General features: G+C 43.9%; 1 protein-coding gene across 5 annotated transcripts in view; it reads left to right on the forward strand.

Annotated features, from left to right (window-relative positions):
* Positions 1-13078, forward strand: part of hipk3a (homeodomain interacting protein kinase 3a) — a 231524-nt gene that overhangs the window by 155511 nt on the left and 62935 nt on the right. For all 5 annotated transcript variants that reach the window (XM_059976150.1, XM_059976154.1, XM_059976151.1 and 2 more), the window contains one exon: positions 3401-3524. In XM_059976150.1, coding sequence (XP_059832133.1) covers positions 3401-3524 — 124 coding nt within the window. The remainder of the gene's footprint in view (positions 1-3400; positions 3525-13078) is intronic.

The raw sequence follows: 13078 nt of genomic DNA on the forward strand, positions 1-13078 counted from the left end.
TAGCCTCCAACCTGATAGCATGAACATTGATTTCTCCTTCTGGTAAAAAAAATTCTCCACCTTCCCTGTTCTTCAGTCCCCACTCTGGCCTCTCAGCTCTCTCTTACCTCTTCTCTTCACCTGTGTATCATCTCCCCAGGTGCCCCTAGGGCCTCCTTCCTTTTCTTCCATTGTCCCCTCTCATCCCCAATCAGATTCCTTCTCCTCCTACCCTTTACCGCTTCCACCCACCTGGCTTCACCTGTCATCTTCTAGCTAGTCCTCCTTTCCAGTTTTGAAGAAGGGTCTCTGCCCAAAATGTCAACTGTTAATTCTTGTCCCTATATGCTGCCTGACCTGCTGAGTTCCTCCAGTATTTTGTGTGTGTTGCTTATCACTATAAGGTGATTGGAGGGTAATGGGGGGGGGGGGGGGTTAGATGTCTAGACTTTTTTAACACAGAGTGGTGGGTGCCTGGAACACCCTGCCATGAGTAGTGGTGGAAGGAGATGCGTGAAGAACATTTAAGAGACCCTCAGATAGGCACATCCTCTAAGAGAGACCAGAACACTGCGGGTCAAAGGGCCAGTATTTGGCTGTAATGTTCTGTGTTCTTAACCCTTACTGCATTATATCCTGGACTAGAAAGAAACCATGCACAGTGTAAGAACACAACCCTTGCATCCACAATCTACACCATGGAAGTCTGCCACACAATACTTTCTATGTCAGGCTGACCCTCAGTTGCTGAGAACGAACAGGCAGGAGTGCACATTCCTGCAGGTTGATCATCCGAGCAGTGCCAGTAGGAGTGGCTGGATAAACAAGGCCAAAGTTTTTGCAATGTTGTGGTTAATGTTTATATTGCAGAATATAATCCTCGTAAAGTGAAGCTAATGTATCCGACCTTGGTGATATCACACTTGGAGCGTCTCATCTGTTTGTCATAAATAGGATGTTGTGTGAATGGAGTTTGTGTGGTGGATTCTAACTATCTGAGTGCTGCTACAAGAAAGCTGAATCCATCATCAAGGACCCCCACCATCTAGGCCAAACCCTCAAGCTCTAAGGCTGGTCCCACACCATTACAAAGAAAACACGGCAGCATCTTCACGGTCGTAGAAGTTTGTGAAGATTCGGCTTGTCACCTAAAACTTTGACAAGCTTCTATGGATGCGTGGTGGTGGAGAGTATACTGACTGGTTGCATCATGGCCTGGTATGGAAACACCAATGCCCGTGAACAGAAAAGTCCACAGCCCAATCCATCATGAGGAAAGCCCACCCACACCTGAGCACATCTACATTGTTGCAGGAAAGCAGCATCCATCATCAGAGACTCTCACCAAACAGACTATGCTTGTAATGGAGCTGGCACTTATTGGCTCCCAGAACGTCGTTTTTATTATTTATTTATTTAGGGTTACAGTGCGGAACAGACCCTTGTGGACTAAGGAGATACTCTGTGCAGCAAGTCACCTATTTAATCCTAGCCTAATTATGGTGCAATTTACAATGACCAATTAACCTAACCAGTATGTGTTTGGACTGTGGGAGGAAAGCAGACTGTTTAAGGTGATAACAACACACACAATGTTGTTTGAATTTCCAGCATCTGCAGATTTCCTCGTGTTTGCTGTTTAAGGTGATGATGTGGTGCAATTTTTCCGAGTCAGCCAAAGCACACTGTTGCCAAGATCGGATGGTGACAGTAAAGTTAGTCTGATAGTTTGAAAAGTAGGAACTCAACAGGTCCGGCAACATCTGTGGGGACGGAGAAGGAATCGTCAATAGATTCACTTTCAAGGACTCTTCGTCTTGTATTCTCAATATTTTTGCTTATTTATTATTTTTTTCTTTTTGTATTTGCACAGTATGTTATTTTTTGCACACTGGTTGAACATCTGAGTAGGGTGGTCTTACATTGCTTTTGTAATGGTTATTACTCTTCATACCAACTGAGCCATGATAAAACATGTACACTTACTTTAAATTTCTAATGACTGGTTGGTATAATGATACCGTGCATGAGTGTGTGTGTGTGTCCATGTATCAGTGTGCTTGTGTGTGTGTTTGTCTCTGCATTGAGTCATATAGCACTACAGGCCCTTCAGCCCATCTAGTTGGTGCCAAACTATTATTCTGCCAAGTTGCATTGACCTACACCTGAACCATAGTGCTCCCTCACCTTGCCCATCCACACACTTATCTCAATACTGAAATTAAACCCGCACCTGCCACTTGCATTGGCAGCAGTCGGGGGAGAATGTACAAACTTCTTTCAGACAGCAGTGGAAATTGGACTGTAAGTTGTTACGCTAACTGCTACACCACCATATGGTCCACAGGAAGTGGTTGGGAATTTCCGGTTTAGGTGTCTGAAGCCATGGTGGCTCATGGTGAAGTAAAGTGCAATGATTGACATGGATGTCTCTAAGAATGTGGTTGGGGATGGAAAGAGGTGAGATGGTAGATTTTCTTTTCTCCTTTTGCTACTTTGACTGTCCCAGGCCTTCAACCATATCCCTGCCTGTTGCTTTGCCCCTCATTACTGCTGACCAAGGGACTGTTAGAGTCAAATTGTCCTCTTCTGACTAACTGGCATGGGACTCAGTCTGGTGGGAAACGAGATCTGCAGAACAAAGCCTGCATCCTGCCCTTTGTCAAACAATGGCACTCCGTGACATCAACCAGTCAAAGGCAGTTCAGCCTTGCTAACTGCTTGCTGATCTATCGCTGCCTGTGGGGACCATTCAATAAATACCTGTACGACTTATTTAAACACATAAATTCTAAAGTGTGACTTTATGTGATAATATTCAAAGTTCAAAGTATTTATTATCAAAGTACATATTTGTCACCATACTGTACACAATCATGAGATTCATTTTCTTGAGGGTTTTCATGTTGTTAGTAAGCAAGGTAAATGCAGTGTTAGCATTCATTTCAAGAGGACTAGAATATAAAAGCTAGGAGTTAATGTGGAGGCTTTATAAGGCATTGATCATAAGACATACAGAGAGCATGTTTCCATTAGTTAGGGAGTTTGGGACCAGAGCACACAGACTCAGAAAACAAGGGCTTCCCTTTAAAACAGAGATGAGGAGGAATTTCTTTAGCCACAGGATGGTGAATCTGTGGAATTCATTGCCACAGATAGCTGAGTATGCTTACTGCAGATGTTTTTGAGTTTATTTAAAGCAGGGGTTGATAGTTCCTTGATTAGTGAGGGTGTCAACGGTTATGGGAAGAAGGCAGGAAAATGGAGTTGAGAGGGATAATAAATCAGCCATGATGGAATGGCAGAGCAGACTTGATAGGCCAAATGGCGTAATTTAGCTCTTTTATCTCTGGTCTTATATTTATTTGTAGTCTTGGCTTGTCCCTTCTAATGAGGCTATGTACTTTTTTGTTTCCCACAGAGCGCCAGAAATTATATTGGGTTTGCCATTTTGTGAAGCCATAGATATGTGGTCACTGGGATGTGTGATTGCTGAGCTCTTTCTTGGATGGCCTTTGTATCCAGGAGCACTGGAATATGACCAGGTAAGCAATTATTCTAATCAATTGCTAGGGACTCCATTGTTCTAGGTAACTGCCAGCTTGCCAAATCTGGCAGAATGTTGCATTATTTTTCAAGATGGCATCAAACTGCTTTCTCCATGGCTCAGACCTAGTTGTTATTTAAGTTTGTGGGGATGGTTTTCGGGACAAAGAAAGGAGTTAAAGGTCAGGTTAGAGGTTAGGGTCAGTGCTGCGGGGAAATTAGAGGTCATATTAGGGTTTAGGGATGGGAATGTGGAAAGGTTAGAGGTTAGGGCTCCATTCTGCATTCAGAGGCCAGTGATGTTGATAGGTGACAAAAAACATCCACAGTCCAGGCCTCCACTCTACACTCAAAGGCTAGCAATGTGGACAAGTAATGAACGACAACTGTGGGTGTCATTCGATATTCTCCACTCTAGCCTCTTATGTCTTCTCCTCAGATGTCTATCACATCCTCCTGCTGCCCCTTGTCCTTCCTTTTCTCCTATGGTCCACTCTCCTCTTTTATCAGGTTTCTTCTTTGCCAGTCCTTTTCCGTCTCCACCCACCTGGCTTCACCTTTCAGCTTCTAGTTATCTCCTTCCTCTCCACCCACTTTTATCCTGGCAACATCCCCTTCCTTTCCAGTCCTGAAGAAGGGCCTCAGCCTGAAGCATCAGCTGTTTAACCAGTTTCGTAGATGCTGCCTGACCTGCTGAGTCAGCATTTTGTGTATGTGTGACATCTATGGATGCCAGGTTGTCCCAGTCAGTGTGATCTGGGATCAGGTGTCCACGTGAACAAGAAACATGAGGAAATATGAGGTCAGGTCAGTTGATGCTTCCAAAGATTGAGCTTATGGTCTCGTCATCAGCAAGTTTGGAAATGGAAACTGAAGATCAGAACTCGAAGGTCGATAGGTATTTCAGAAGTTGAAGGCCAATAGCGAAGCCCAGAGGTCCAGAGGCCTGACTTGGAATTGGAGGAGGAGGAAATGGGCTTGTATTGCTGTTGTTTTGTTATTTGTTGATTTTTATGTTCTGCCTAGCATTGTGGGCCTGCTGTCTTGGCGCCGGAATGTATGGTGACACCTGGAGGCTGCCCCCACCGCATCCTTGTGTTGTGTTGGTTGTTTACGCAAACGGCACTTTTCACTGTATGTTTTGATGTACATGTGATAAATAAACAAATCTGAGTCGTGATGGTCTTCATAATTAAAAGAGCAGGAAGCAGTATTTTGTGTCAAAAGCTTACCCTTGAATGAAGAGAATGTTGTTCTATTTCTGTTCTTCCTCATGTCACTTCCTTTGTTAAAGAGAGTTGTATCTTGATTTAGGGTTTACCAACGGTCAAATGATCTAGAGGTGGAGATCTGCAGTCCCTGAGAATCAGGACCCTTTCATGAATTAAACTCAGAGGATAGAGACTGTAATAAGCAGTACAACGATGGGTAAAACCAGACTGTAAGGAAAAAGGTCACTTGTATTTCAGAGTACCGTGAGTTTCAGTGACATACTGATAATTTAGATTTACACTGAGTTGCCACATTATTAGGTATACCTGTACACTTGCACATTAATGCAGACACCTAAGCAGCCAATCATATGGCAGCAAATCAATGCATAAAAACAGGCAGACGTGGTCAGGTTTAGTTGTTGCAACACTTGCCATCTTCAGAAGTTTTCTGATGACTCTGCCATAGTTGGATGTATCAGCAAAGGAGATGAGGCTGAGTACAGGGCTATGGTGGGAAACTCTGTCACATGGTGCAAGCAGAATCATCTGCAGCTTAATGTGAAAAAGACTAAGGAGCTGGTGGTGGACCTGAGAGGGCTAAGGCACCAGTGGACACCTGTTTCCACCCAAGGGGTCAGTGTGGACATGGTGGAGGATTACAGATACCTGGGGATACGAATGGACAATAAACTGGACTGGTCAAAGAACACTGAGGCTGTCTACAAGAAGGGTCAGAGCCATCTCTATTTCTTGAGGTCTTTTAACATCTGCCGGACGATGCTGAGGATGTTCTATGAGTCTGTGGTGGCCAGTGCTATCATGTTTGCTGTTGTGTGCTGGGGCAGCAGGCTGAGGGTAGCAGACACCAACAGAATCAACAAACTCATTCGTAAGGCCAGTGATGTTGTAGGGATGGAACTGGACTCTCTGACGGTGGTATCTGAAAAGAGGATGCTGTCCAAGTTGCATGCCATCTTGGACAATGACTCCCATCCACTCCATAATGTACTGGTTAGGCACAGGAGTACATTCAGCCAGAGACTCATTCCACCGAGATGAAACATTGGGCGTCATAGGAAGTCATTCCTACCTGTGGCCATCAAACTTTACAACTCCTCCCTCAGAGTGTCAGACACCCTGAGCCAATAGGCTCAGGACTTATTTTTTCCACTTGGCATAATTAACTTATTATTATTTAATTATCTGTGGTTTTATATTGCTATATTTCTTCACTATTCTTGGTGGTGCGGCTGTAATGAAACCCAATTTCCCTCAGGATCAATAAAGTATGTCTGTCTGACATACAAAACGCTGGAGGAACTCTGCAGGCCAGGCAGTATCTTTGAAGAAGAGTACAGTGGATGTTTCGGGCCGAGACCCTTCAGCAGGACTGAAGAAAAATAGATGAGGACCAGAGTTACAAGGTGGGGGGAGGGGAGGGAGATTTTTCTGCAACAGTGGTGTGCAGAGGGCATTTGTAAATTTGTGAACACGTTAAACCTCGAAGCAGATGGGCTACAGCAGCAGAAGAGCATCAACATACTGTACATGTAGTGGCCACTTTATTAGGTGCAGGAGGTATCAGAAAAAGTGGCCATTGAGTGTAAATGCAAGTATATAATGAACATGTTTAAGAAGTAAGAACCGTCTTTGTAGCTAACAATGAGGAGGAGCGCTTCAGGATAGAAAAATATGTAGATAGTTGGGCTATAAAGTTGTGAATGGAATTCAATGGATTGTTTAATAGATGCGTTGGAAGGATGCCAGAAAGCAAGGCAACACATGATAAATAGGGGAACATTGAATGGTTCTGAGGAAAAATCTACTTTTGATGTACTGTCATAGTCCTCAAGGGTGGTTCAAAGTTTAAAGTAAATTTATTAATCAGAGTACTCAATTACTCTGATTTATTAATCAGAGTAATCAAATGTCACCATTTTCTTGCAGGGATTCTGAGTAGAACAAAGAAGTATAATAGATTCAATTAACAACTACACACAGACTGATAAATGGTAAAAATACAAAAAGAAACAATAATAATAAATAAATAATACTGAGAAAATGAGTTGTCGAGTTGAAAGTGAGTCTATAGGTTGTGGAATCTGCACACTGTTGTGGTGGGTTAAGTTATCCACACTGGTTTAGGAGCCTGATGGTTGAGGGGTAATAACTGATCCTGAACGTAGTGGTGTGGGACCTGAGGCTCCTGTACCTCCTGCCCAATGGTAGTAGGACAAAGAGAGCATGGGGGTCCTTGATGGTCAGTAATGACAGATCAGTAAACATGTAAAAAGTAAACGTCAGTAAAAAGGGCATATGGAATTATTTCCTATTTTTAGCCAAGATGTGGAGTATAGGCAGAGATGTTATGCTAAAGCTGTATACACTAGTCATGGAGTTATACAGCAAAATAGCAGACCCTTTGGCCCAACCTGTGCGTGCTACCACACTATATCACCTATCATGCCATTGTATTCATTCTCCAAAACCACAACTCTTTGTGCCAGGAAGCTAAAATTCAGCATATAAAATCAAATGTAGACAAATTATTATTGAACAAAATAATTACAACCGCTGTCAGTGTACTGGTTATGAAAGTGTTACAGCATTAGCGCTTGAGTGGAAGACAAACTGGAATGTCTTCATCTATGGATGACCGAGCGTAAGATGAGGAACTATTGCATGCTTGTTCTTGTGGAAACATGGCTCCAGACAACATCCCATGCATCATCAGTCATCAGGCCATGCCACGCAGGAACTTGGGCTAGTATTATTTTTGTGACTTTTGTGCTATGGTAAATATATGTGCTGTGAGCTGTGTGTGACTGTATGTATTGTGTGGTCTCAGAGGAATGCTGTTTCATTTACCAAGCTGTATACATGTGTATAGCTGAATGACAATTAAACTTCAACTTCAACTTGTCTGTCAACATTATTCTAATGACATGTTTCAGCTTAAAGTCAGTGTCAAGTTAGTTTAATATAATAAGGTGTTCCTTTTTCAAGCATTCAGATTGAAATTATAAAGTTATGGAAGAGGTGGAATCTGTCCTTAGACTGGAATAGGAAAAGTTACAGAGCAATACAGCATTGATACAAACCCTTCAGCCCAAACAGTCAATCACGGTGTCTACCCAACTAATCGCAACTTCCCCCATTCGACCTATATCCCAGCAAGCCTCACCCTTCCAGTTCTTTCACCAGCTTCAACCACTTCCTCTGGAAGCTCGTTCCATTTACTCATGGAAAAGGTTGTCTTTTTAAATCTTTCCCCTTTCACCCTATATCTATTCCCCCCACCCCCCAGTTTTGGACTTGTCCAACCTGTGGAAGAGACTGTTACCATTCATCTTAACTCTGCTGCTAGAATTTAAAATATATCCATAACGTCTCCCTTCATTCTCCTACTTTTCAAGGATCTAAGTTTACAGGTATGCCTCAGTACTAACCTGCCTGATCATCGGCATTGCCAGCCAGATCAGATGACTGGGTATGGGTGCTTTTTAAATTTGCAGCTGTAAAATTTTCTTTTTATTTTCTTTTTTAATTAACAATGCAGCAACAGTAACAGGCCCTTCAGGCCCAACGAGCCCACGCTGCCCATTTACTCCCATGTGACCAATTAACCTTGTAACCCGTACATCTTTGGAATGTGGGAAGAAACCGGAGCACCTAGAACAGGGATTCCCAACCTGGGGTCCATGGGTCCCTTGGTTAATGGTAGGAGTCCATGACATAAAGAAAGGTTAGGTATCCCTGACCTAGAGGAAACCCAGGTGGTCACGGAGAGAACTGACAAACTTCTTACAGACGGTGACAGGAATTGAACCTGAGGTGCTGGCGCTGTGATAATGTTACACTAACTGCTAATCCACTGTGCTACCCACTTAACTTCCAGAGTTCCTTGGGAATGGCCATCTCATAAACAACAGCTCGATGGATATGATTAAAAATTCCTGTTTCAGCCTGATACAGCTGAGAATCACAACTGTTTCCAAGGTCTGTACTGTTAATACAGATGTTTTAATGTAATGAATAAAAATATTGCTGCTTAAAACGGAAGGAAATAATGCTGATTGTGGCCAGACTTCTTGCAGGATTCCTCATAGGAAACGTGGCTGCAGGTCAGGGATACAGGTGCATCTAAGAAAATGGGCTTTAGACTACCAGTGCCGACTATCTTGCTGGCAAGCACACAGTCTCTAGTAAATAAAATTGAAGATCTCAGAGCTAAGGTGCTGTATCAGAGGGACATTAGGACTGCTTGTGTCCTCTGTTTCATAAAATCCTAGTTAACCCCTTCCACACCAGATGCAGCAATTCAGATTGACTGGTTTACTATACACAAACATGAGGAAATCTGCAGATGCTGGAAATCCAAGCAACACACACAAAATGTTGGAGAAACTCAGCAGGTCAGACAGCATCTATGGAAAAGAGTACAGTTGACGTTTTGTGCTGAGATCCTTCATTAGGACTTTCCATCAGGGTAGGACTATCGAGTCTCTCAAAAGTATATGTGGAGGTGTATGCCTCATGATCAACTCCTCTTGTTGCACAAATGTATCAGTGGTATCCCAATTCTGCTCACCAGACCTGGAACATCTTGCAATTAAATGCTGTCCATTTTACCTGCTGCGGGGGATTCCTGAGATAATTTTGGTAGCAGTATACATTCCAACTCAGGCCAATGTCAACCAGGCTCCAGATAATCTGAGCAATGGGATCAACCTGCACGAAACAGCTCTCCCTGATGCCTTCACCATCATTCTGGGGGATTTTAACCAGGCCAGCCTGAAAAAGTCACTAAATACCATCAACAAATCAATTGTAGTACCAGATGAAACAAAATACTGGACCATTGTTGCACCACCATCAAGAATGCCTACTGTGCTATTCCACACCCTCACTTCGGGAAGTCTGATCACCTGGCTCTACTTCTACTCCTTGAGTATAGGCAGAGACTGAAGACTGTGGCACCAGTAGTGAGGATCAAGAAGGTAAGTTCAAGGAAAGCACAGGAGTGCCTACAGCATTGCTTTGAATCGGTGGACTGGACTGTATTCAGGGATTCATCTTTGAATGTGGATGAGTATGCTGCAGTTGCTACTGACTTCATTAAAACCTGTGTGGATGTGTGCTGGTGAAAACTTGCTGTACATTCCCAAACCAAAAGCCATGGATGAACCAGGAAGTATGTCGTCTTCTGAGGGCTAGGTCTGTGGCATTTATGTATGGTGACCTGGGTCTGTATCAGAAAGCCAGGTATGACCTGTGGAGGGCTATTTCAAGAGGGAAGAGACAATTCCGAGCGAGGTTAGAGGCGAGATCAGATGGATGTCAACTCTGGCAGGATTTGCACAGCATTACTTCCTACAAAGCGAAACCCAATAGCATGAATGGCAGCTGTAATATATGGACCTATTTCTTTCAGAGCTATGATTTCCCCCCCCCCCCCCCCCCCCCAGCACTACATATTGATCTGTTGTCTGTGCTTGTGCATTGCTCTCTCTCGCTGCAACCTATTAAAGCCATCACCTGCACATGTGCTTTTATTTAGTTGTTTAGTGCACAGACACAACAAATTGGTGAAGAGTACAAACCTGACTCTCAGAAAATATCACGAACTACGCTGACAGTTACAGGACAAGACAGCAAGAGTTAAACAGTTGGAGCTCATAGGGCTAGATGCTTCAATCCCTTTGATAAGCAGGTCGTAACTGGGGTCATAGATTAGAGATCTTGAGGTGGGGCTTGGTGGGTGGCAGATGCTTCCCGGGGTCATCAGGTAGGCACCCCTCCCCTTAGATGTTTCATCATTTTAAGCCCACTATATCACCAGAGGCCTCTGCAGTGCAACTGTGCACCCCAGGAGCACCCCCGTCCACATCTGGCTATCCATGGGTCACTTTAGGGCCCAGCTTCTGTCACTCCTCTTCATCCGTAACCAGTGGGTGCTTTGCTCGGCTACCTTCGAGAGTTATTTTATGGCTTGCTGCTGGTGCTGGCCTCGGTCTCCCAACCCCTTCAGCAACCTGACCATGGAAGTAGCCACAAAGCCTCTGTAGCCAGCCTCTACCGGGAAAATCTGCACCTTCCATCCATGCTGCTTAGCATCTGTGGCCAGCTCAGAGTATCTTACATGTTTTTGCTCTTATGCCTTGCAGACTACATCTTTCCAGGGCACTGTGAGCTCTGAGATTACTATAGACTGCTGGTCTGAGGGTGATAGTGGCTATCTTCGGGGGAAATGGTAGCATTTTGTCAAGGTCAACAGCCAAGTTCCAGTCACGAGCAGGCTCCAGTATGCCTGACACCAACCGTGTCAATGAGGGTGGCACTGTCTGCCCTTGCTGAACAAAGGCGATGATGGTTCTTCCAGTCTTATAGGGCTTAGAGTTGTTCAGTCTTTGCTTCTCCACAGTGGATGCCAAACATTGGAGGACCTGGTTGTGCCTCCATGTGTATCATCCTTGAGTGAGGCTTACTTTGCAAGATGAGAGGATGTGCTTGAGGTTTGCTGTTCTTCCACAGAGTGAACAAGCTGGGTCTTCACCAAGCCAATGGTTCAGGTTTTTGAAGTTGAGAGGACATCATACACTGCTCTTAAAAGGAAGGTAATCTTTCTTTCTCCCTTTTCCCGTAAGTCTTACCAGCTGAATTTTATTTTTTCAGTTTTCCCACCTTGGCTGCTGTCCTTGTTTTGCCTGAAACACTGCCCTTGCATACCTCATCAGCTTCTCCTGTTGCTATACTTCCTCCACCACCATAGCTTGCCTTTGCTTTTGTGTTGTTATCTTTTGCCAAACAAGCCTATTTGAGTCTTTCCAAAGGCCCCCTCTTCCAGATTGCACCTGGCCCACCATGTCTGCAAAGCTGGGTGCTGCTTTTGCCTGTTTTACCGACCCTGCTGGACGCCACTTTCTCCCCGTTAAGCTTCTGGGTGCAGTATACCTGGACAACCTGTCATGGGATTCCAGAAGAGTCATCTCAAGCCCCACCTTGGCACACTTGAACTCTTCAGTCAGCCCCACGACAGGCAACTCCAGAGCTCCTTTGCCATACAGGTAGATGTTACTTAGCAATCTTGGTAGGCCCATCCACTTCTTAATGAAGGAGCTAACTGTCCTTTCAACATGAGCGATGGGGACTTCATACAGAGTCAATGGCCACAACAGCCAAGGGAACAATCCAAACTGAAGGTACCAGAGCCTGGGGTTTCCTGGCAGCAAGGTCTTATCGATAGCATTAAGTCCTTTAATGATTTCTTCTCTCAGCAGTTTCACTTTATTTGTATCACTGAGGTTTACATCGTACCAACTTTCCAAGGTTTTAAGTGGCGTTTCTGACACAGTAGGAATTACTTTCCCAAGCATGTGGAACTTAGTCAAGCAGCTTTCCTTTGACTATAGGAATACTCCTGGACTTCTTCGTTTTAATCGTCATTCAGGCCATTTGATGTTTGAATGGAGCTTCTCAAGCAACCGTTTAGTACATGGTATGGTATTTGTCAGGATGGTTAAATAGTCCATAAATGCCTGAATTGGTGATAGTTGTAATTCTGACTTCTGTCGTTCTCCTTCTACTACCCACTTAGAAGCTCCAATGATTACTTGCATTGCCACAATAAAGGCCAGCAGAGAGATGGTGCAATCTATCATGAGGATCCATGAGTAACAGTGAAAGACGCGCTGAATTTAAAGTGAAAATAACATGGCAGTAGCTTCAGTCGGGAAAGTTAACAAATTTGATAGCACTAATGAATGCTGGGAGGCGTATATCGAGAGGGTGGGATTGTATTGAATTGCAAACAACGTGAAAGAGCAAAAGAAAGCTCTTACACTTCTTAGCTTAATGGGCTCAAGAACATACAGTCTTGTACACGACTTGGTAACCCCTGCAAAGCGAGCGGGCAAGACGTGCGATGAAATTGTTATAATTGTACAAAAATCACTTGAGCTCTAAACCGCTGGTAACAGCTGAGAGATTTAGAATTTTCAAAGGGAAACAGTCAAAAGATGAAAGCACTTTTGAATACATTGCAGAACAGTGCAAATTTTTCCAGTACTGTGACCTTAGGGATGGATGCATTGAGGAACAGGTTTGGATGTGGCATTCATAATCAAAGCACTCAAAAGAGGCTACTGTCTGAAAGAGACTTACTGGTAACGTTAGAATGGGCATTGACCATTGCAATATTGTTAGAGACTGCAACAAAACATGCAGCAGAACTACTGAAAAAGAGGTTAGAATGTGAAATGTGCAAAATGCCCCTGAATGGTGCAAAAAGCCAAAGAAAATCATGCAAAGGCAGCCAGCTCATGGTAACCCTATGTTTC

Source organism: Hypanus sabinus, chromosome 7 (genome assembly GCF_030144855.1).
Source record: "Hypanus sabinus isolate sHypSab1 chromosome 7, sHypSab1.hap1, whole genome shotgun sequence".
In the NCBI taxonomy this organism is placed as follows: domain Eukaryota; kingdom Metazoa; phylum Chordata; class Chondrichthyes; order Myliobatiformes; family Dasyatidae; genus Hypanus; species Hypanus sabinus.